Source organism: Oryzias melastigma, linkage group LG12 (genome assembly GCF_002922805.2).
Source record: "Oryzias melastigma strain HK-1 linkage group LG12, ASM292280v2, whole genome shotgun sequence".
NCBI lineage: Eukaryota > Metazoa > Chordata > Actinopteri > Beloniformes > Adrianichthyidae > Oryzias > Oryzias melastigma.
In genome coordinates, this window is record NC_050523.1 from 6,276,842 (window position 1) to 6,301,975 (window position 25,134).

The 25,134-nt window shown below is 36.6% G+C and overlaps 2 protein-coding genes and 1 non-coding gene across 3 annotated transcripts; all 3 read left to right on the top strand.

The window, feature by feature from the left end:
- The first annotated feature begins 9,827 nt into the window (after positions 1-9,827).
- Positions 9,828-18,378, top strand: ppp1r26 (protein phosphatase 1, regulatory subunit 26). The gene is made up of 5 exons (XM_024299444.2): positions 9,828-10,106; positions 12,506-15,689; positions 17,406-17,520; positions 17,604-17,668; positions 17,741-18,378. The coding sequence occupies exons 2-5, from the start codon at positions 12,577-12,579 to the stop codon at positions 17,778-17,780; spliced, it is 3,333 nt and encodes a 1,110-aa protein (XP_024155212.1). The 5' UTR covers positions 9,828-10,106; positions 12,506-12,576; the 3' UTR covers positions 17,781-18,378.
- Positions 18,379-19,522: 1,144 nt separating this feature from the next.
- mrps2 (mitochondrial ribosomal protein S2) lies at positions 19,523-21,705 on the top strand. Its single transcript, XM_024298636.2, has 4 exons — positions 19,523-19,665; positions 19,839-19,955; positions 20,023-20,143; positions 20,935-21,705. Exons 1-4 carry the CDS (start codon positions 19,641-19,643, stop codon positions 21,479-21,481), a joined length of 810 nt encoding a protein of 269 aa, XP_024154404.1. The 5' UTR covers positions 19,523-19,640; the 3' UTR covers positions 21,482-21,705.
- Positions 21,706-23,538: 1,833 nt separating this feature from the next.
- Positions 23,539-23,666, top strand: LOC112136202. Its single transcript, XR_002917307.1, has one exon. It is a non-coding gene; the product is annotated as a small nucleolar RNA SNORA17 (small nucleolar RNA).
- Positions 23,667-25,134: the final 1,468 nt, after the last annotated feature.

Here is a 25,134-nt window from a genome sequence, read left to right on the forward strand (position 1 = left end):
AGTAATCAAAACAATACAGATAAAGATTAAAGTCAACTCGGGTTCAAAAAAATAAAATAAAAAAATATTAAATTAAATTAAGTTAAATTAATTAAATTAAAATAAAATAAAATGAATTAAATTAAATACAAATACAATGAAATTACAAATAAATAAATAAATATAATTAAATTATAAATAAATACATAAAATTAAATTAAATAAAAAAATACTAATATATTTTTCTGGGGAAAACATCTAACAAAATGTAAATTGTTATTGACATTGAAAAAAATATTATTTAACAAATACAAATAAATTGATAGAAACATTTACACATTAAAAAAGTAAACAAACAAATTGGTGTCAGGTTTTTTAATGTATTTTTATTTGCATTTTTATCAATAACTGAGGATAATGTATTTATTATTTTTGTCTTTTGCCTGAACAGAGCCTGCATGGATCTTCACCGCCATCTAGTGGTAAGATACAGAAAAATCTTACCTCACTATGAAATGCTGTTTGAAATTACTTTTATTTTTGTATTTAAAATGCATTTCTATTGAAATACTTGCTAAAATGCTAATATTTAGCTATGCCAATGTTAGGAGGGTCTGCTCTGGGTGCTGAAAGAGGTGGAAAGTTCTGTGCAAAAGCAGTGCAGCCGTGTTTGTGGCTTTGCCTGAGGCGCTTGATCCTGCTGGCTCTGAGCTTTCCTCAGGCCGTCTTGATCTTTCTGTTTGTTCTCGACAAAGCAGCTGAAATCCAGAACAACATGCAGACCTCTGTGAACCAAGCGTTCGTATCACTCACATGCAATGTACCCGCTTTTGTACATGAAATCACTTTGGAGCAAAGTTGATTCACTTTTGCCTCACGTAATGAATTATTTCACATTTTTAGCATCATATAAAACATGAAAATCTTTTTTCTTTTTCAACATTTTATATTTAAAGCTGCAAAGTGTATCTCTCTGCTCCTTTAATCCTCTTTTAACAGGAACCCTCAGGCTCTAGTATCAATGGGAACGTTTTAAATCGTATAGTTTTAGTTTTCAAAGATATTCACTTTTTATTATTGTAATTCCTTTGGTTTTGCAAAAAAAAAGTACATTTTTTAATTGTTTTAAAGGTCTGTCAATGCGTCTTAACCTCCTAAAAGTTTATTTAAGTTACCATTTTGAAACAGTTCAGCCCCGTCATCGCACGATTTTCTGTTGTACTTGAAAAAACTAAAAATTGTTGCAACTTTATTGACAATTTTGTTAACACAGCTGTCAAATCAGTGCACTATTTTAATTTGTCCCCTTTTGTTGTTTTTATTTAGAGTCTAAATTACTTTAACCCAAATTAAAGTCCAGTTTTTATCACATTTGGGTGAAGAAGGTGTTTGAGGAAGAGCAGGAAGTTTATTTTGAAAAGAAGAATGTTGGATAAGATGCACAAAATTGATTTACAAAAGCAATCCTAAATAATGCAAGAGTTTTGAACACAGAAAACCAAATATGCTCACATACACATGCTTCCATTGGAAGTGCATTTCTGAGGCAGGCGTGAATGTAGCATTAAAGAAACTGTTTTCATTTCATTTATTTATTTATGTATTTCATTTTCACAGCACACAACAATAAGTTACACGATATTTTTGTCTTTGATGAAAATGAAAGGAGACAGAAAGAAGAAAATGTTATCATCTCTGCACCATTTAATTAAACCATTAAACTGTTTTAATCAAATATATCTCTTTGTAGTGAAAAATAAATAAATTAAATTACCGACGAAAGCTGACACAAACAAAAACAAAATAAATAAGTGAAAAATAATAGTAGTTTTCTCTTCCCCGGGCGGTTTCCTTCTTTCATCGTGGCACAATTTTTGAGCATAAAGACAATAAATACAAAGAAAAAGGAAGGACTGGGTTGATAAAAATGGATCTGAATTGATCTAAACTTAATAGTTCAATAATCGATCCATAAAAGCAGAGATTGATCTGACACATGAAGCTAAAGTCCACTAGCTTCATGCTAACGTTTAATGGAATTTCCTATAGGATGGCTAATGCTAACGCTCTGTCAACCCAAACATACATTGCTAACTAAATTAACATCTTTATAAACTCACAGGTATTCATTTTCCATTTTCTAAAGTAACTTTTTGTGATCTAATCTAAAACACTGTTTTTTGCTCATTCTTTGTTTATTTTTCTTGAAAAAAGTGTACGATTGCCACCTAGTGGACAAACAAACTGAAACGCCCTCCAGGAGAAGCAGAACAATATTTATGATGTTAATGATCTAAACCTCTCTTTTTGAGAAACTATGTAACACTGTATGATATTAACAATCTCATTATTTCCCTCGTACATTTTAAAGTATGTGAAACATTCAAAAATATAGTAGATAATTAATGTATTTCGAACCAAATGTGTATAAATGTGTAAATCGCGTAAACTCAAAATTGAATTTAATCGAATTGACTGGATTGGAAGAATAGAAAAATTGTTCCGATAAAAAATCGATACCCAGCTGTAGAAAAAAAGAAAAGGCCAAGAATAAAGCCCTGAGGAACCCCACATGAAAGAGGCGCTGATGAAGACGTAGATCCACAGAGACCTACTTTCCAAAGACCTAAACCATGGGAGTACGATATCATGACAGCCACATTTTTTTAGTTTATAATCAACAGTTTGGGCAGTTGTAAGATCTAAAAGTACAAGGATGACACTGTTCATCATTATAAAGCCAGTTCTGCTGCATGTTTTGATGTTTTAAGGCTTTAAACTCGGATTTAAAATCCTTCAGTCGTGTCCTGATCTTCTGGAAAGTTCAATAACTGACTGTAAATGATCTCCAGAACTTTGAAGAGAACAAGCGATTCATGTAGAGACTCAAACCTCCTGAAAAAATGAGGAATTAATTATAGATATAAAATCATATAATATGGTTTATGTTTATTAAGAAGATTTTCATGTTTAAAAACTGCTTTAACTGTCGTTTAGTTCTAAGAAAATATTAGATAAATAAAATAACTTATTAAATATGTGAAAAATTTTACTGTAAATTAAAAAATCCTAAACTTTTTTTCATTTTGTAAACAATTAAAAAGAGAGAATTTAAGTAAAAGTGAATATTTAAAATACAGTTTGGGTCTTAAACCATTTTGTTTATAATTGGTGTTAATAAATTAATAGAAATCTTTATTAAAATGTGTTTTTTTGTCCCGTTCCCCGGTGGGCTGCTCTCAGCAGAGTTGCTGTCCGTGGTGCTGAGCAGCAGCTTCCCCTCTGGTGACTGTTCCCTCCACAGCAGCACACGGAGGCTGTTTAACATTCCCACCACACCGCGCTATTATCAAACGAATGAATCTGCAGGACTTGTCTCGTGTTTCTCTCGTGTCACTTTTCATTGCAGAGTCTGACTCTATTATCACAAAGTAGCAATAACTGTCCTCCTCATTTAGATGCAAATGAAACCAGCAGAATGACCAGGCAACAGGCGTTTCAAGGTCACCAACGTGCCATTAAGCTGCTGCTGGTGCTCTGCACCACCATGAGAAATGGGTCACCCATCAATGAAGTAACGCAAAAAAAGAAAAAATCAACTTTATTATGATTTTTTTTTATTCTGTCGCAAACAGAAAAAGATCTTTTTGTTGAGACAGATGAAAGTGTTCATAAAAAGATCCTTTCTATTCAAAGCTGAATGAATGAACACAAAAAGTAAGGATTTTACTTGATTTTGTTACATTTTGTCATTAATTTTTTCTTTAAGCTTCCTGTGTTGCAAAAACAGGAGGAGATCAGAATCATTAGAAAATTCTCAGGTGTTTTCTGTGATTTTTCAAACCAAACTGATTAACCTCTTGAGCCCTATTGATGCAAACATACTTTAAACTATTTTGGCACCAAATTACCTTAATTTAGCATCTATTAGAAATGTGCTGTTTTTTTTTTTGTTTTGTTTTTTTGTTTGGCTGGAAATAAATTATTTGAGCTTCTGTCAAACATTAAAAAAGTCCCATTTTGAGAGATGCTAGTTTTTTTTTATATTTTTGCTTTTTTGCTTGTACCAAATAAAATATATTATTAAAAAAAGAAGGTCATGAATGCAAATCCAAACTTCTTAAAGACTAAAATAAAAATGCGGCTCATCTTAGGTTTTGATCAGCAGAAAACGACCCCAAATGGCTCTTTTACTGTTAAACACTGCCGACCCCTGACCTACACGAACACAGGCGTCAACCTATAACCCCCAGAGGCAATGTGGGGTTCAGTGTCTTGCCCAAGGACACTTCAACCCGTGGGTGTACAGGGGGGGGGGAATCTAACCTGCAGAGGGCAACCCACAAAGTGCTTCACAAAAGTCACAAACCCATTAAAACTTTAGATATTAGATAAATAAGGGTAAGTGATAAAATATTAATGGTAGATAGCAACTGAAAAAGTGGGGAGGAGAAAATTAAATTTAAAATATCAGCTAAACTCTTTCATAAAAATCTACGTCTTCAGTTGACTTTTAAAACACTCGGAGAGTCGATCTAGGACAGGGGTGGGCAACCTTTTACAATAAAAGAGTCATTTGGGCTCGTTTTCTACTGATCAAAACCAAGAAGGAGCTGCCTAAGCCTTTAAGAAATTTGGATTTGCATTCATGACCTTCTTTTTTTTAAATAAATATGAATTATGTCTATTCTTGGCACAGACAAAAGCAAAAATATAAAAAGAAACTAGAATTTCTCAAAATTAGATTTTTTTTTTACATTTTTACACTTTTTACGTTTAAATTAGTGAAAAAGCTAGCTCATTGTTTAATCACTAGCTGAACTTGTAAATAGCCAAAATCCCTCAGTAAACTAAAATAGTCAAAAATTTTAGCCTGTTTCTAAAATATAAGCTAAATTCAGAATTAGCCTAAAACCTTAGTAAATAATAAATTAGTCAAAAACGTTAGCATGTTGCTAGAATAAAAGCTAAACTCTAAATTAGCCTAAAAACTCCAGTAGATAACAATTAGTCAAAAATGTTAGCATAGTGCTAAAGTATTTGTAAAAAATCCAAATTAGCATAAAAAATGACATTAGAGGCCTAATTAGCCAAAAAAAAACTAGCTCATTGCTTATTTACTAGCTGAACTCAGACAAAATTCCTCAGTAAGCTAAATAATCAAAAAATTTAGCCCGTTTCTAAAATAGAAGCTAAATTCTAAATTAGCCAAAAATGTTAGCATGTTGCTAAGATAATAGCTAATGTCCAAATTTGTGAAAATTACTGTTTTATATTTCTTCAGCCAGAGCGCTACCGTGGAGAGATAAAAGAGTCACCACATGTTGCAGACCTCTGATCTGGGAGATCATTCCAGAGATGTGGGGCAGCTGTCTGAAAGACAAGATTGCGTCTGGTTTTAAAACGACCTTTTGGGACGCTTAAAAAGTTCAAAACTTTGGATCTCAAGAGCAGGACCTTAGGACTTTTGTTAGAAAGATGGCCTGGTGTCTGTCCATGCACAGTTCTAAAAACTAATGTAAAAATCTTAAAATGTGTGGGTTTATTGGCGCCTGATAAAAGTCTTTGTCAGCTTTTATTTTGAAAATTAAAAGTTAGAGCAGATTGGTTTAAATGCAGGCAGTTTAAAGTCATTTTATTAATTTTTTGCTTTTTTGCTTTGAACTATTGCCATATTGTTCATTTTAATTGTAATTATATTTTATTTTAAGTGTATTTTGTTTCTACTATTATTGTTTTAACTATTTATTTTCTTGTGTTGATGCCTTTCGGCCCAGGTCTCCCTTGAAAAAGAGATTTAATCTCAATGGGATTTCCTGGTAAGATTAAGGTTATATATATATAATATTTATATAAAATCAATAGAATTTGGGGGGCTGTGTTGAGATGTTTCTAGTTAAAAGAAAAAAAACGTTTAGAGGATATTTAGCCCAGATCAGGTTCCCAGCCTGATGCAGATTTCCACTTAAAACATGAATCAACAACTAAAATTGTCATAGAATTTGTCACAAATATCACAATCTATCAATATGTGAAGAGAAGCTTCACTTTAACTGAGATATGACAAAATAAAAACATTTTTTACAGTTTCCTTCTCTTAAAATGCACCTTTTTTGTCTTTAAAAGTTGGGATTCCAGTCTAAAAAACATGTATTTTCTACTTTTATTTTAGTAAATTTATTTTTCTGTCTTTTGAAGTACTGTGTGGTTACAACTATGTAAAACTTGCTCACTCTTTTTGATTGTGGTTAACAAAACTGCACCACAGTGAGGCTGCAATGACTAGTCAACTTAATTAAAATAGCAAATTTGTCAAAAGACTTTTAAAAAAAATGTGTTTCTGTTCAACACAATCCAGTATGTCTCTCACAGTACTTCACAAAAATGTACAAAATTAAAAGCATAGTGTCAAATATTAAAATAAAATCACAGTTCTCAAAAGATTAATCTAAAGCAATTTTTTTAGTGTATGCAAAAAAACGTTCTTTAAAATTAATTGATTTTTAAGCTTGGACTGTCAGAATAAAAGCTTATCTAACATCCTCAGGAAGACTGTTCCACTTTTCAGCTCCATTAAACTGAATCGCCGCCTCATTATGTTTAGTCCTGACTCTGAGGGTTCGTCCTGGAGCTTCATGAGGGACCGACGTGTCAAAGATGGACTTTAGAGCTAAGCCACGGAGAGACTTGGACACGAGCAGAGCTGTTTTAAAGTCTGTTCTTGTGAGACAGGAAGTCGATGCAAAGACATGAGGACAGGATTGATGTGGTCGTACTTCCTGTTTTTAGAGCAGCAACGATCTGGATGAAGCTGACAGCACATTTATTGCATCCAAAGAGGAGATTAATACACTAATTAGAAATGAATCTATTATTAATTTTACATAAGTCCTGTAACCTCTGTTTTTAGGATTGTAAAGCTCTGATAATGTAGATGATTAAGTAACTTAAAGTCTATATTCTGCCTAAATTTCTAACCACATTTGTAGATTTCAGAGCAACTTTCTCACTTTCTTTGGATCTGAGAGGATTATTTCAGTCTTTTCTGAGCTAAAGAAGAGTCCATTAGTCAAAATTCCTCTGTTCTGACTCAAAGACAAATTTAAAGTCCTTCTCTGATCATCTTCTGATCTATTTTCAAAGCGTTCCCAGTGATTTTTAATGATAATAATGCTGTTTTTTTATGTTCTAGGACATATTTTCTGCAGAGTGGCAGCACTTCATTAGAAATTCGCCTCATAACTTGTAGGTAAAACTGTTAGAGGAAACCTGCCCCCACTTCCCGTCATCCCGCTAGCTTACAGCCCTCAGCGTAACATTACTGGTGCAACAGAATGGCGAGTTTTGATCAGATGGCAGCTCAGATGAGGAAAACAAAGACGTTCGTGGATCTATTCGAATTCATCAAAACAGAACTTGTGGCCTGCTGATTGTACTGCAAAAGACGAATTCAAACATTTGAATATTAGCTTTTCTGCTCTTGAATCATAATGATTTGAATAAAAATATACTTGGAAATTGAGTTTTGAGCTTACTTTTTCTCATCTCTGTCCTCCATTAGAAGAAAAATACCACAAAAGGATGTTAAAAACAGGATTTTTGTGGATCTTTAATCTAATAATTGTGGAAGGATGCATTAATAAAACTAGTGATGGGTAGATAAAATATCAAAAGACTCTGAGGCTCTAAGCATCAATGGTTCAACCTACTAAAACAAATGGGGACATCTGCTGGGGAACAGACGTCATAGCAACCTGTCAGGAAAACAACTAAAGCATCAGAATGGTTGATAAAGGTTGCAGTTCCACCAAAGACCACTGGGGGCAGGTTGCAGATAAGACATATTTTCTACTAATTCTCATTTCCAAAAGTCAGATTTTATACCCAAAATAAGTGTTTATAGTTTGACTTTAAAAATATTTTTGATATATCTTTAATATAAACTTGCGTGTTTGTGTGAAGGGTTAAAGATACATCTTTTTGAATATTGTGACATATATTTTCACATACTTAGAAGTGTGTTTTATGATTTCCAGCAAAGCCTCAAACTTTTATTTTTTTCAACCAACGTTTTTCTACTTTTTAGACAATCTAGATCAGGGTTTATAGTTCCTAGTCATTGAGATCCACCAGTTCTCCAAGTCGTTTTTGCTGATGATTAGCTCAATTAGGTGCCTCCATATTCTGTTTGAATGTACACACCTGATCCATGTAATCGGTAGCAAGCAGAGCTTAGAGATCTGGAAAACAGATATGGTGGTACATCTAGAAGACCAAAATGAGCAGCCATGATCATGAAAGTCACGGGTGAAATTTAATTTGACCACAAATGTACTCCCTAATTACAGTATTTTGCAATACACAAAATTCCAGTCACTGCTTTACTACAGCAGCAGCTTTATTTAATAAATACTGTATTTTTGGTGTTTTTAACATGCTCTTGTGGCATTTTTTCTGATCATGGGGGAGATATATAAAGCAAATTAAGCGTAAAATTGCTTTTCTGAGTATGTCTTTATACATTTTTTGTGAATCACGAGTAGTCAAAAAAAATGCTGTTTGAAAAAGATCATATTTGTTACTTAGAATGTATGCTGGGCCCACTGCTCCACTCCGTTCTGATGCATCCACTTTGTAGACAAATAGATCCATAAACGTCTTTGTTTACTTTGTCTGAGCTGGAATCTGGCTCAAAACTGTATGGTTGGATAGCTCTGATTGTGATGAAGAGGCTGAGACATTAGGATCCATTTGCAAACAGTTTAATGGAACAGAGAAGGGCTGATGGGAGTTGTAGTGAGGAAGGTGCTGAAGATGGTTAATACTCAGGAGATGGCTCCCTCTGGTGGTCGGAGGAAGACATGGTGGAGTGAGTCCTGGCACCGAAATTGCTTGCCATTTTTGTTGCACTGCTAATGTTAGGTTGGAGATGTGAGAAGCTGTAAGCTAGCGAGACGGCATGTAAACAAAGTTCTCTCAGCAACAAGGAGGGGAAGGGGGCGGAGTTGCTCCAATAGTACCGCCCAGGAACCGGCAGCCTGCAGAAGACCTTGCTAGCTCTGCCGGATCATGGGCAGAGGAGCTTGCTAGCTCGCTACCCCGTCCACTGGGTGGCTGGCTAGCATAGCGGGCGGGATCGCTCCAGCTCTGGCGTCCTGTCCAGGACCAAATGGTTCACCAAATAGTTACCGGGATAGTCTCCGGTAACTCCACGGCTCTGCTGGGTTAAGGAAATAGGTTGGAGTCGTGAGAAGCTGTAAGCAAGCATTGAGCAGCCATATTGGATTTTTTTTGTTTTTTACCCTTTGATCAAATTACTGAAAATGTCACATGCCCTGATTGGTTGACATGTTGCCGAAATGGACCTCAGATTGCATCTGTACATTGATTTAGCATTGAAACTCGACACCCCTGTCCAGCGAATCTTGTCTGGTGTGAATACATCGCGCACCAGGAAGCTTATGGCTTGCCATAGTAGCTTCTACGTCAGTGCTACAACCATTTTTAAAAGGCCATGTTTTCGTCTGCACACTCAGATATGCAATTTTAATTCTAATTTTTTTAACTTCGCTGTCAGAAAAAATGTTAAAACATCCATACTGTTCTATTCCAATCTGAACTATAAGTTATGTTTTATTCATTTTTTTCAATGTCTCAATTTATTTAAAAAAAATCAAGGGGTCTCTAAAATCATCAGTAAAGTACTAGAAAATAACAAGGAAACTATTAATTTTGTTAATGCTAACAATAACACGTCCACATACAAAATAAGCTATTATCTTATATCGAGAGTCTAAGTTCCTGCAGGTGATTTTGACAAAACTTTATTGAAAAAACGACAACAACTTGTTCTTTCTCGTAGACTGAAGACTGAAAATGTGAGCGCCGGTGTTTTCCGGGTTTCCGATGCCATATTTGAATGGGTCCATGGTTGATTGGGCTGCTTTGAGGAAGCTGGTCCTCCCGGCACTCGGAGCGGAGGAGGAGGGCGACTCGACCGCGAGAGCTTCAGGCGGAGCGAGAGCTGCCGACGGACACCCAAAAAAAAAAGAACCGCCTCGACGGCTTCGACTGCCGCCGCAAACCGAACGGTTTTCCCGGTAGCTGCGTTTCGGTGCCACATCCCGGTGAGTCGGAGTCGTCTTTTACAGGGGGTGGAGGAATTTCAGCCCAAACGGCCGCGGCTGGGAGCGAGCGCCGCGGCTGTGTACAAAGGCTTTCTTCGCCGGAGAAAATGCCGGGGCTGCAGCAGCCGGGAGGCCCGCCTGTGCCTTTTCGATTCTCGCCTCATCCCCATCGTGACTCCTCGCTCGTTCTCATCTAATATACCTCACGTGTGTTCATAAAAACTCGCTACTGGGACGTAAATGTAGGTTTTCGCCGTTTTTCGAGCGAGCCACCGCGGGGTTTTGACAGCCGTGGCCGGTACGAGGAAACATGGTCGCTCTGCGGAGTCTCCTACCGAAGCACGCCGGGCGGCGGTGCGGTCCGCGCCGCTAGAGGGTTTCAGAGCCGCCGCAGCTGCGTCTGCGGCAGCCAGCGCGGAGTTCAGACAAACAACACCAACATGTCGGCTGGTGAAGGTGTAAAATATAATCCTGGAATGCTGACATGAGTAGAAAAACTTTATTCTATATCAGACAAAGTTGGCACCCTACAGAGTGACGTTTCTAACTTCAGATTGTTATTTTTTTCCGCATTTTTTTTCTTTCTTGCTTTCCTGTCCACGGCTGGTTTCGATATTTGTACTTTGAACTGTTTCCAGCGGATTTTAATGATTAATCATCAGTTGGGGTTAGTTTATATTTTTATGGTGTGCGTTTGAACCGCCTCCCGGTTTCTGCAGGTTGCATGCAAACCTGGCAGGCGGGCTTGCAGGGGCGGAGGAACAGCGAGGAGGGACGGGGGCTTAAAGTCCGAGGTGGACACCACCCTGCCATTTAAATTTGTCAAAATTACTTTAACAATAAAAAAAAAATAAAATAAAAAATGCTTTTATTTTCTCGTCAAATTTAGATGAAATGTATATTTTATCGTCATCTATTTTTAATAAAAACAAAACAGTCTTTCTTATATCCTACAAAGCTTTAAAAAATCCTACTCATTTTTTTTTATCTATCATAAAAATATTTTTTTAATCTGTAATTTTCTACACAATAGTTTGTTCAGCATCAGAAATTTGCTTTCGAGTTGTGGGCAGAACTAGTGACACAGAGTAATCTTGCACTGATATCCCATTGTCCCTTTGTTTACACTCTGCCGCTAGCTTACCGCCCCTCCCAAGCCCAAGCTAACATTAGCGGTGGAACAAAAATGGCTAGCAATATCGGAGCTATCCAGCTGTACAGTTTTGAGTCAGATTCCAAGTTGAAAAAGAAAAACAAAGACGTTAATTTTTCTGTTTGTATGGGATGCATCAGAATGGAGTGTGTTTCTATTCCTGATTCACCATGATTTGAATAAAGAAATATTTAAAAACACAGTTTGAATCCTAATTTTCTTTATGAATATGTTGAAGATAACAAAAACACAGTTTTGTCTAAATCATAATAAAAATGTTTTTAGTTGTATTTTGGGTGTTTTAGAACATATATAAATTGCATTGCAGAGTAGTTTTATTGAAATCCTTGTGAATCAAGAGCAAATGCAAAATGCCATTTGAAAAAGCTTGTAAGTTTGGCGTACAAGTTACTATGGTTAGCCACAAGCTCCCTGCTCCGCTACATTCTGATACATCCTCTTGCAGACGAATAGATACATGTACGTCTTAATTTTTCTTGTTCAAGATAGCACCTAGCTCCTAACTGTACGGCTTGAAAGTTCGAATGTTGCTCACCATTTTTGTTGCACCTGTTATGTTAGGTTGTGGTTTTGAGGGGCTGTAAGCTAGTGGGAAAGCATGTAAACAGGTGGATGATGGGAAATAGAGGTGGGCTTACTCCAGTCCAGCCCACAACTAAGAGGTGAAATTGTAATAAACTACTACTGCTCTGCAGAAACTATGTCTTAGACAATGACACTTTTTTTTTTGGCTAAAACCAGCATAATCATAAAAACTAAGAGTGCTTTTAAAATAGTTTAAAAGATGATTGGTGTTGGATTTTACATTTTGTGTAAAATAAATGGCAACACCGACTTCCTGTTTGAAGCAGGTTCAAAAACTAAAGTAGAGTCAAGTCATGTGGCATGTAACCCAAGCAAGTCAGTTTAATATTGATTCCAATGCAGTGGTGAGTCTTCATTTAGATTAAAAATAATGTTTTATTTTGAAAGTCACAGTAGTGCAATATCAAAAGTTTGACTTAAACAGCTAAAAGATTAATGTTATTTTGGGTATCAAAGGTCAGACGTCTTTGATTTAAATTGAGAAATTGCATTTTTCAAATTTTGACTTTATTTGGATGGTTGAAAAGATCAATTAAAATGAAACTGTTTTGTAGACAAGTTGGATTTTGAGTTAAAAGTCTGTATCTAATTATGTTTCTTGGTTAATTTACAAAGAAAAATGTCTTTGTCTTCTTCTCAGGTTGAACAATGTGATTGTCAGTGGAGGCAGCCGCACTCCAAAGTTTGAGGACCCCACCACACTTCACTAGAATGTACTTGATGAATGTACCACCTGTCGCAGCAACGCAAACAGAATGGAGAAGATGTGGCCCACCTGGAGGCTTTAGCCTTCCAGTTTGCTTCAATGACTCGGACACGGAGTTGTCCACTAGAGACACGCCTATCTCAGACAAGGTTCAGATGATCATAGACAGCCTTAGGAGCACCCAGTCCTCACTCGACATGGGCGACGAGATCGAGGGAAATGTGCTACCAGGACAGGACGGTCGCACCCAAGCCTGCGTGGCTGCAGTGGGATCTTATGTGGAGAAGAAGTCCAAAGCTAAAAGTCCTCCTGAAAACCAGCAGACCCGTCCACCTTCCATGAACAACCACGTGAGCAGTGACTCAGACAGCGACGACTCTGTGGACAGAGGAATTGAGGAAGCAATACTGGAGTATCTGAAGGAGAAAGATGACCACAAACGCAAGGCTGATACTACCTTCCTTCCTCCATCCAAGATCCCAAGACAACATCCACCAATTCTTGGGATTTTCAAGCACAACTCTGACAGCCACTTGCCCTTGATTTCCTGCAACCAGATCCCAAGAATGATTAAAACAGAGACCTTAACAACCCCAACTACCATACCATTAAAGAAGTATCTCAAGAACAAGGCTTCTCTGGACGAAAACTTCAATTTGGATAAAAAACCTTCCACAAACCTCGCAAGTACCAATGAGCCAATCCAGACAGCCTCAAATCCAACCAGCATCTCCAACAAAGCAACCAACACCTCGGTCACATTCAAGATAGAAGACGACACAACTGACTCGAGCAGTGATGACGGAATTGAGGAGGCAATTCAAAAATACCAGTTAGAAAAGAAGGAGCAGCAGAGTCAAAGGGAAACTTTTACCACACCAAGTTTCAAAGAGGAATCAGACTCCACAAGCGACGACGGGATCGAAGAAGCCATTCGCTGCTATCAGCTTGAGCAACAAAAGGAGAAGCATGTCCTGAAACCCTTCCTGGACAGGCAGAAACCCCTCAAGAAGTCATTGGAGCATTCAGTTGGAGGCACAAGTTCAGAGAGCAAGCTCAAACTTAAGAAGAAACACAGCAGAGCAGACAAACAGGCCAGACCATTTTCAAGTGATTCCTTGCCTGGAGTTGTCCCTAAACCCACTCTTTCCCAAAGCTCAAAGGGGAAAGGAAACGGCCTACTTTGTTTTAGACCAGAACGTTTTGAGGAGCCACCAACTTACACACCTCCAAAAGTTAACACCACCGCAGAATTGATGTGCGCTGAAGCAATACTAGACATCTCCAAAACCGTCATGCCAGGACCATTCCACCACAGCCTAGGCATGAATTCCTGCAGCCCCACAAAGTCTTCAGAGCAGCCACCTCTTTCCAACACCGGCCCGCTCCAGGAAAGCGAGGACAGTTCCATTGACAGCGAGGATGGCATCGAACAAGAAATCCGAAAATTTCTCGAGCAGAAGGCGCAAATGCACAAACAGCCCCCTGGCTCTCAACATGCCGTGATCGAAGCAGAGAAACTAGGAGCAACGGAAGTTCAAAAGAAACCACAGAGGCTGTCTTTAACGCAGAGACGAAAGCAGAAGGTTCTACAGAAAATGGCGGGAACAGATGTCAACAAAAAGTCTCTGCTTGAGGACATGCAGGAGTCGGATGAGCTTCCCTGCAGAGGTGCCGCACAAGCCATAGCTGCACTCCAGAAAATGGACAGAGGTGGAGACAAGAGCAGCTCCCTCGACAGCGACGAGGACCTCGACACCGCCATAAAAGACCTGCTCAAGACGAAGAAGAAGTCCAAGAAAAAGATCAGGGACTTAAAGAGGAAGCCCAGGAAGGGCATCAAAGATGAAGAGCTGTCGTCCGGAAACTTGCTGCCCACAAAGAAGTTAAAATCGGAGCCTTTTTCCAGGTGTAGCACTTTGCCGAAAGCACACAAACAAAAGGATGAGATTAAAGACAAGCTTGGACTGATCAAAAAGAATGTTTCTCAACAAAAGCATACAGATCAAAGCAAAACAGAGACACAGAAAGATTTTCTGCATATCGTCAAAGCACCTCCTCAAGAGAAGGACGATAGCAGCTCTGTGGACAGTGACGATAGCATTGAGCAGGAGATCAGAAAGTTTCTGGCTGAGAAAGCTAAAGTCTCCACCACAGAGAAAGCTAAAGATGGAGATGTGTCGAGGAATGGTACGGTTATCGTCCAGGGTGTGGGAATTAAGCAGGAATCTCAGCTGGCTGAGGTTTCAACCAAAAGTCCTCCTCTTGGATCTATTAGTTTCCCGGTCCCGGATACAAAACCTCAGCGATTGCAGTCGGTCATCTCTCCAACCAGCGCTCAGCCACGAGCTCTTCAACCTTGCAGCCCCAGCCTTTTGGAACCAGCAGATGGGGCCGGGGCGGCTCGAGTCGAACAAGGAAGGGCCAACGCTACCAAACAGGATGCCCTCGATGCCGGCAAAACAGCGGGAAGAGGTCGGCCTGTGTTGAGCCCCAATCTTTCCCACTCAAGCGCGGAGGCAAACAAATGGCGCCAGAGTTTGGGGCTCCCCCTTTTCGATACAAAAGCCGTCAGCAGGACTCCATTTCTCATCAACACCTCAGAGATCAAAGGGACTCCGGGGTCTACGTTTTCCAATCAAAACAAGAGCCCCAAACTGCAGACTTCAGCCGGTTCTTGGTTCGCATCAAAGACCGGCAGAGCGCCGCCGTCCTGCTCCAAGGAGACGGAGGCGAACCCCACGGTCAGACCGCCTGTTCTGAACTTTTATTCTGCTGCCAGGCAGCACCCGACTATGTCGTTTGCACACGGCCTTTTGCCCGGCCACAGCTCCCAGTTCTCCGTGGGCGAGGAGAAAGCCAGCACGGTGCACGTGCCCAAAGACAAGAGTGTGTTTGTGGAGCTGGAGACCAACAGGACCAACCACGTTCAGGTTCAAAGCAGGGAGAGACGCGAGGCCAACGAGAGAGCCCAGATGCTAAATGACAGAAAAGCAGAAGGCAAGAAGATAGATGTCAGCGCAGACAGAAGGCAGGAGGAGGAGGAGTTTATAGATGAGACAGATTGTGAATCAGACGGCAGGACAGATCCAGGGAAGAAGCAGGGCTTTTCCGCGTTGTAAGTACCCGCTCTGATCCGAATTCCTCCACCATAGAATCACTTTATCAGTTCATTTCTTTATTGATCTGCCTGCTATCTCACCACCATACTCCTTATTTATGTAAAGGCTCTAAGGGAATATTTGTTAATATAATGAATTTAAAAAAAAAACTTCTTTTTTATGTGTTTGTACAATTCTACAGTCGTGTACAGTGGTGTCCTCTTGAATTTATCCATTGTTTTGTGACCTTAAGTTAACCCATATGATCGATTCTTTAAAAGAGCAATACGGTGGAGTTTTGGTTAAAGAAGGAACCAGAAACTTGGAAAAATCTGACTATTTTGTTCAAACAAAAAGGGCAGCATGTGAGTTAAACCAGTTTGCCTGTTTTATTTTAAGCCTGATTGTAGTACGAACATAAGAAGTACCTGAAGGAAAAAGTCAAATACTTGACGTGCAATAGTTGAATAGGTTTTTGAGCAGAAATAATATTTATTAGGAATGTAGAGAATCAGAACTCGTTTAACCATTTCGAGAAGATCTTTGTTTAATAAAACAGTCGATTCGCTGATGGACCAGTATTGATCTTGAATGCTGGGATTAGGGGCCAATATGAGGTTTTACAATCAAAAGTGTTTAAGTGGATAAATGTGGTTAAAAAATGAGGGTAAAAGTGGAGGGATAAATTATCAGATGGAGATTATTTCATGTATTACAATAGATATTTAGATTTGGAGGATAAAAAGAGTTCAAACTTTGAAAATAAATGGAGATTAAAAGCAGTTGAAAGCAGAAAAAAGTGACAAAAATTGATTTGTTGTTTAAAAATACAAATATTTCAGCTTTTTATCCTTCATTTTTGTGTCATTAGGCTTTCATTTTTAACCTGGGATAAAGAAGAGTAAAATTTTCTAATTATAAATGTAACTTGGTTAATAAAAGTAAATTAAAGCATTTTGTACTCTTATTTTAAAATAAATTATCTCCTCAAATGACTATAAAAGCATTTAATGATTTAAAATGTCACTTTTTAATTTAAATCAATCTCAAATAACTCCCTTGATGATTTATCTAATATTTTTGCTCAATTACACCAATTTTTTGTGCTACATTTATTACTTAGCTCGCACTTTTATCACCTCATCGCTCCTGTCAGGCCCTTTAAAGAAAAATCATGGTTTCTAGAACAATTCCCATCATGCTCTTCTCTTTGCTCACAGATAATTGTATGATTTTTATTTTACAGCTTGGTTTTCATTCAAAGCTGCTTGGAGCATCTGACGGTTTCGCAGGAAACTCGTGTTTGTTTATCTTGCTAAACATGTTGGTGTGTTCATTTTCTATGTGGGGAAAAAAATAAAAAAGCCTATTTATTTTTGTTTATATAAAAAAAACAATCATCACTGAACATGCTGCGCATATCCAGGGTTCTTGTAAATATTTGTAAACTTTTTTTTTTATTATTATTCTTTCAAATTAAAAGAAATACTTTTCTGTGTCTTTAAAGTGTCCAATAAAGAGTGGAATCTGAGCAAAAGCAGATCTCATTTTTTTCATTTTCTTCTATTGTTACTGGGATATAAATTGTATTTTCAGTCATTAGAGGTGAACATATCAAGAAAATTTGATTTTTACTCATTAAAAAAAAGGTTTTTAGAAACTGGGCTGAAATTGCATTAAAGGGATTTCTGTGAACGTTCATCATGTGGAGCATTTTTTTTTGCCTCAACCAGGTCTCTGGGCAGAGCCATAGATCCTGGCATCAGCATCAGTCCGTGCATAGCTCTGACATCAGAGGAGAGAAGCAGAAAATTCAGGGGAAGTTACCCGGTCAGAAAATACAATAAGGTACATAAGAAGAGAGAGAAACTTTAAAAAAAAAAAAAAGGATAAATATTGCTAGAATGAGAGTTTTGTGAATATTTTTGCAGGGAGGCCCGTCGGTTATTCCATTAAAACTCGTGAAACGAAGGCTCCAGTTTGTTGCAGACAGCAGGTACGTAGCTTTTCTCTGAGGAAACTGACAAAAGTGAGATTTTTTTATATTTATTATAGCTCTCCTTTGCAGACAAAAGGAGACCTCCACCCTTCAAAGTGGAAGGGGATGAGTTCATTCTGAGGATGTCGTTGCTCTTCCAGTATCTGCAGGTTATAAAAGAAATAGTTTTGCACTTTTTTTGCAGGTCAGGTTTAAATTATTGTTTAAAGTTGAGGTCTGTTTTGATTGACACTTAAACTGAGTGTATTTACTGCTCACCAGATTTCACAGTCTCACTTTTTTTATTTATTTCTTTTTTTCACATAATTTTGGTTTTCCCCAAACATTAGGTAGAAATTTTGCATTTGGTGCCACATACTCACAAAAAAATGTTATCTTGGTTGTTAATTGTTGTGTTTACATAAAGTTGGAGAGAAAAAAAGTGAAAGAATAATTCTTCTACTACTTTTGTTGTTGCATTGAGACAGCTGTTGTCCATTACTGCCACCTTCTGGTTATTCAAAATTCTTTTTTGGACAAAAGGTCTGCATTTTCTTTATTGTTTTAGTTATATTACATTATTTTCTTGCTTTTAAGAAGTAATTATTCAACAAAACTGTTGTGTTGTTGCTTAAAAAGTACAAAACTTGCTTTAATGTCATTTTTAAAATCAAATTTTATCAGACTTATTTTTACTTTGTTTAAATTAAAAAAAACATTTCTCCGTACTTCTACTGGTATTTATTTGTCTTGTGTTGCTCACTTGTTGAAAGACTATTTTTGTTGCACATGCTCCACATTAAATTAGATCAGCGTCAATGTAAATTAAATAAAAAATAATAAAATATGTGTTAAGTCACAAAAGTTGCACTGACTTATAATTAAGCTGCACGTCATGTTACGTTGAATTTTTTTGGGTCAATTTGCTTCTCCACTTTTAGTAGTTTTCAACTTCTTGATTTTGGTATTTCTGCCTTTGGTTAATAAATTCTGTTCTTGACTTATGTAAAGGTTTATGTGACATTTAAACATAAAAAAAGAAAGTACAAAGATTTTTTTTATTGTGGCTTTTCATATTAATTCATATTTTTAAGCAATAATCTCTATTGTATTACTACTTAGAACTTTTCAAATAAAAAGTGTATGAGTGGCATCACAAAGTAAAAAAAAAAAGTTAGGGGAAACTACAGACTTTAAAATTTGAGAACTTCGATTACCACACACTGACAACGGATCTAATAATTTAAGGCAACTTTGATGGCAAATCACAGAACCCTGGACATAACTTTTCGAAAATAAATTTTTCGCTTAAAATAATAATTTATAGAAACATTATGGTGTACGGATTAGTATTTCATAGACAGAAATTTGCTTTTTGGGGACACAAATCATAATTTTAATTTCTTCGATTCATTCTACTAATTTGTGGCCACAAAATAATGATTTCTGCACATAAAATACTTGTTTTTTTCTTCACAAAAATGCTAATTTGTGTGTAGAAAATATCAATTTTTGAACACAAAACGCTATTTTGTGTGTTTAAAAGAATAATTTGTGTGTCCTTAGTCATTTCTGGCCACACAATAATATTGTAATTTGTGCATTTAAAATACTAATTTGTGGCCACATAGTGTTATTTTGTGCCAATTAAATAGTAACTTCTGCATACAAAATACTTGTGCATACTCAATGCTTGTACCAATGAAAACAATTTTATGCTTCTAAAATACTAAATTATGGCCACACATTGCTAATTTGAGGGAGCTTTTTTATGTTATGTCCAAGGTGCCGTATCAAGTTAATAAATAATCATCTTTGATTGAGACAGTTGGGGACGCTGTGTAACAAAGTTGCACGTACCTATGTTTATTCCTCACTTTATTTTCAGTACATTTTTTGCATCGATTTTACGACACCGTTTTGACTTTACGACATCTCACTACTTTCGCGCCTGCGTACTTTGCTGACCTTCTGAGGCAGGGAGCTAAGCATGGCGGTCCGAGCTTTCTCAAAGGGTGAGCGTTTTACATGATTTACACAACAAATATTCTCCTTTTAAAGTTAATTTTAGCTGTATGTTTGTCAGTTTGTATATCAGCAGTTTAATGTTTATTACAAACATCGTATTAGCTGAAACGTTTAGCTAAGCTAGGTCCACAAACGTGAAAATATGGGTCTATTTCTTCAGGTCTTTTGGGGTTACGACACTCCCGGGGTGCCCTAACTAAGTATTCAAGCGCCGGGCAGACGGTTTCCGCTGCAGCCTCGGTTTCACCCCCCCAGCCTCAACCTGACGGTGCTGTCGGTGAGTATTTTGAATATGTTCAAAGACTCCGTGACCGTCGGAACTACAATGATGGTTCTGCTTGCAGAGAAAATCCTCAACATCCCCCTGGAGAAGACGGACTTCTTTCGTGTGGCGGAGCTTTTCTCGATGAAGGATCTATTTGATGCCAGGGTGCATCTCGGCCACAAAAAGGGCTGCAGACACAGGTCAGTTAGACCTCAAAATCCTGGTAGAATTTATGTTTTATCTAAAAAAAAAAAGACATTTGTAATTCAATCTTTTTATTGTTATTTAATATAAATTTGATTTAAAATAGCTTGAATTGTAACAATTTTGACTTAAATACAAGTTTGTAACATTTTTTGAGTTTCTGAACAAGCACACTGTGAGTCACGTGACTCGGCAGATTTTTTTTTAAAAAAAACTTTATTTACACAAACAGTAACAAAAATCCCTCACAGGTTATTATGAAATGTGTCACATTTTTGAGAGCTTTTCAAGTATTATTTACTTTAAAATGTTGCTTTATTTATAAAATTGTTGTTGTTTTTGGTGGAATATTTTGCTTGTTTGTGTTCATTGTAGTTAAAGATTAAAAGTTTAAAGTAAATCATTGCTAGTTGTCTTTGAGGACAGGAGTTTCCACCCTTTTTCAGGTTTAATATCAGACAATATTTTCATGGACCGGCCTGAGACAAAAGGGTTTTATTTGTTTTTTTTCTTCCAGTTCTTCACTTTTGAGTGTTTAGTTTAATTCTCTGTAAAATATCTGCAGCTGCTTTAAACTTTATTTGTACACTCAATTTCATGTAGAAACCACATTGTAAATAAAACAGAAAAAATGTAGCTTGTTCTCTCTTTTTTTCCCTCTGTGGTCAACTCCACTGTTTTTTAGGACATTGAATATTTTCATTTTTTTCTTTTATTCTTACATCTTCACTGTTGCTGTTTTGTATATAAAGTATTCTGATGATGACCAAAATGCTTCTCTGTCTAGACTCATGGAGCCTTATCTCTACGGCTGCCGTATGGACCAGGACATCTTTGATCTGGACCAAACCGTTGAGCACCTTCAGCTGGCCCTCAACTTCACAGCCCACATAGCGTACCGAGGCGGCATCATCCTCTTCGTCAGTCGCCGCCGGCAGTTTGGCCACCTGGTGGAGAGCACAGCTAAAGACTGTGGAGAGTACGCGCACACGCGGTACTGGCAGGGCGGCCTCCTCACCAACGCCAACATCCAGTACGGCCCCGGGGTGCGCCTGCCCGACCTCATCATCTTCCTGTCGACCCTCAACAATGTCTTTCAGCAGCACGTCGGTATCCGAGATGCAGCCAAGATGAACATCCCCACAGTGGGGGTGGTGGACTCGAACTGCAACCCCAGTCTGGTGACGTACCCCGTGCCTGGGAATGACGACACTCCGGTCGCCATGGAGCTGTACTGCCGCTTATTTAAGATGACCATCAACCGTGCCAAAGACAAAAGGAGGCAGATGGAGCTCCTCTACGGCCTGAATGCACCTTCTCCTTCAAGCTCATGATGGACTTTGATTTCCCAGAATGCAACAAAATAAGACTTTTTCTTTTCTTACTGTACAATACATGTGTATAAAAGATGTTCATAAACCTCTTGAGTGTAAAAACAATTCTTGTTACGAATAACATCAGCTCAACTGCAGAAAATTGAAAGATTTGTGGAATTGGATTTCAGCAAAAGCAGAACTTCTGCGCCTTATAGCAGTGTAATAAAAAGACTATTTCTAAACAATTTCTAAACTGATCTCAAAAAGTATATTTATGTTCCACAATACTAAAGAAGTTAGCTTATAAATCCACATTAAATTGAACAGTAAATAAATCCTTAGTCATTTTTCCTTTTGTAATCAGATTTCAATAAATTTATAAAAAAAAGTATAAACAATTTTATATTGCATTTTAAAATCATCTTGACGTTGAAATGGCTCGAATGAAAAATACATTTAAGTTTATGTTGTCTTGTATCTTTTTTTTAAAAATCAAAATTATGTTTTGCAACCAAAAAATTAATAATTTTCCCAACACAGCTGCAAATATGAATATAAACATAGTTTTACTTGAAATTTATAAGTCATAAACTACACATTTTCAACGCAACAAACTTATAAAATTGTAGTTTAAAAATAAAACCTTGCAAAGCCCTTATATGACATCCGCGAAATGAATTTTTGGTCGTTCGCGGCTTCCGTACTGGCCTTCAAGTCTATCTTCGGTTTGGCCGTTAGGGGGAGCAGCTGTCGTCCCAGTTGGAGGTGAGTGGGTGGTATTGAGTTTTTTTTCTATAATGAATCGTTTTTTTCCCCCTTTCTTTGCGACACTATAGATTCGCGTGAAACTGAAACACTTTTGAAGTTTTTTTCCCAATAAATGTGACGTTTTCACTAACCGACTGTACTAAAAAGTTTCGCGTGGCGCACGTGCTCAGCAACAGGTTATTTAGGTCAGATGAAAATAAATCAGATTAAACATTTAACGTGTTTTTTATTCATTAGAACCAAGTTAAGAAAATTACGTTCGTGTAAAATTGTTTTTTAATCATTTGTGTTCTATTTACTGAAACATAGTTATAAAAGCATATAATTTGGTATTTAACTACCTATTAAGAGAAGAAATTACCAGTTTTATAACATAATGACTGCATGCCTCATTCTTATCTTTTACAGCACTGATGTTGGGTCAAAGGATACACGTTTCAGGTTAAAAATAGATTTTTTATTTATTTATTTATTTTTTACAAAAAAAATTACATTTGTTATCTGTACGTTACCGTTATTTATTCTAAATACTTTCAAAATAAAAGAAAATTTAATTTCCTTTTACAAAATGTTGTATTTTTTATTGCTTGTTTATTTAATTCAGTGTATCCTAATTTATATTTGCATTTTTGTGGCAGATATGGAATTTAAAACTCGAGGCTCACATGCAAAGATTGACTCCAGACTTTAAGGATCCTTGCTCTATGGTCTAAAAATAAAACTCTAAAAATATTATATATAAGCTGTAGTTAAAAAGAATAATTAGCAAATATAATACAATAAAAAAGCAAATATTTTTTTTGTTTTATTGTATTTGTATAGCTAAAAACTGAAAATTTAGCCAGAATTTGTCTCCAAAAACTTCAAACTTAACCTGATTTTGCAAAAAGTAATTTGTGATCATCCCAGATTAATTGTAAAACACAAGTTACTGAACATTTCATGAGTAAAATATTACTCAAAATGAATTATTAATGCCTTACACTACTTAAATATAGTAAAAAAGTATTATTTTACTGTAACACAGTACTTAGTATTGACTTACATCTAACACTGTTTACCTCAGAAATGACTGTGTGTGCATATTTTGCTCTTATTTTTAGACTTAAGTTTGTTGAAATCGGAGCTTCTTGGTTCTGTCATCAGCAGAGTTGCATCATTTTCTTCTGTTGTAGGAGATGCATGGCTCGACCCCCATGAGAAAGAGGCCAGCTGATCACACATGACTGCTTTTTAAAGAATGGTAACTTGTCTCGACTGTGAGCTTGTGACGGTGAAACTCTATAAGTGGACACATGAGAGTGAACGCTGCCCCTTGAGATGCAGCCCAGGCTTCTGTGTCTCTGCTGCGCATGAGGAGGGCAGAAAGCAACAGGCTCTCGATAGCTTCAGTTCTCCTGTGGTGGACTTTGAGTATGGAACCGGGCCTGACACTTTACTGTGGATCCAGAATTTCTCTCTCTGATTATTTATTTATTTATTGTTTGCAATTTTTAGCACATTTCAGATCAGAATAGTGTAATTATTTTATTTTTCATGACAATTAAACAAAAAATTAACAGCAGTTTTGATCCTGAGTAGCTGATTTTTAGTTAAAATGTTATTTGTTTGGATAGAAGCGTATTGCATTTAAATAAAAAAAAAGAAAAAAAAAACAAAGATTAAAAAAAAAATCTTTTGTATTCAGTAAAAAAATTTTTTTTTTTAAATCTGTTTTTGTGCTAACTTTTAACAGAACTACAAAATAAAGAAAATACAGTCTGGCTTTCAACATTTTGTTTTACTTTGTGGATAAAGTGAGTTGGAAGAGCAAAACAGATTGATGATATCGTGATATAAACAAAACAGACACAAATCATGTCTATGACATGGACCCTTTTTAATTGCAGGTCTTTTTTTAATTAGCAAATGAGGTTGGGGGCCAGCCTGTTTGTAGTTCCTACAAAAAACAAACAATTACAATAAAAAACATTTTTTAATTTGATGCAATACAAAAAGTTAGCTCAAAATATACAGAAAAGTATTACAAAAGACACATTTTTTCTTGGAATGCTATTAAAACAAGTTAGCAAAAAAAGAAACGCCTGTTTTTTTATTTTGATTTTTATTGAATGCAATATGCTTCCACATGTTATGACATTTGTCAGTTTTAAATTGGATTGCAGATTTTTTTCTTTCTTTCAAATACTATGAAAGTTACCAATATTGTGTCCATGTGTGCAGGTTTCTTTAGTATTTAACCTCACAGCTACATGCTGACACACATCTGACAATTTATCAGTGTCTTTTTTTCAATTTCATAACTAAAACCTTATTTTCTCCATTCTACAAAAATGCATCGACCAGGAAGTTTGGTTTACTAAAACAAAACAAAAGATCACAGGATTAAGAAATATGTGTGATTTCTTTTTTGGTTTTGTTTTTCAGATGCAAGCATGAAGATTTTCAATGGTTTGATTGGAGTCTTCGATTTGATCAATAAAACATTCCCTTTACCACGGATGGGCTATGCATGATGTTCCCACTGCCGTGCTTTACAGTTAAAGAGATTATGCCTTCCAGAAGCCTGAAAAAACTCCCTATTATATGCATTTATTTTTGTGAGTTTGACATTTACTTGCATACTGCTGTGTTTTAAATTTCTAAATGTGACACAATTAAAGGCATATGTTTGCATGTTTTATTCCTTTAGTCAGCTAATTTTTGTGTCATTTCTGTTGTTGTCATACTGGTATTTATAACACTTTAAATCAAAATAAAAAGAGTTAAAAAGAAAAACAAATCCTTCATGTTTTATTAACCTTTTATTTTTAGAATATAGCAACTGAGAATGTAAACAAGTTACTTTTGATTTATCTAAGTTCCATATTGTCGCTGGTCAAGCTAAACTACTTTTGAGCTTC

Coding starts and splice junctions, on each gene's coding strand:
- ppp1r26 (XM_024299444.2), top strand. CDS start 12,577: ATGTACTTGATGAATGTACCACCTGTCGCAGCAACGCAAACAGAATGG. Junction 15,690..17,405: donor AAGCAGGGCTTTTCCGCGTT/GTAAGTACCCGC, acceptor TGCCTCAACCAG/GTCTCTGGGCAGAGCCATAG. Junction 17,669..17,740: donor CAGTTTGTTGCAGACAGCAG/GTACGTAGCTTT, acceptor TCTCCTTTGCAG/ACAAAAGGAGACCTCCACCC.
- mrps2 (XM_024298636.2), top strand. CDS start 19,641: ATGGCGGTCCGAGCTTTCTCAAAGG. Junction 19,666..19,838: donor GGTCCGAGCTTTCTCAAAGG/GTGAGCGTTTTA, acceptor CTATTTCTTCAG/GTCTTTTGGGGTTACGACAC. Junction 20,144..20,934: donor AAAAAGGGCTGCAGACACAG/GTCAGTTAGACC, acceptor TTCTCTGTCTAG/ACTCATGGAGCCTTATCTCT.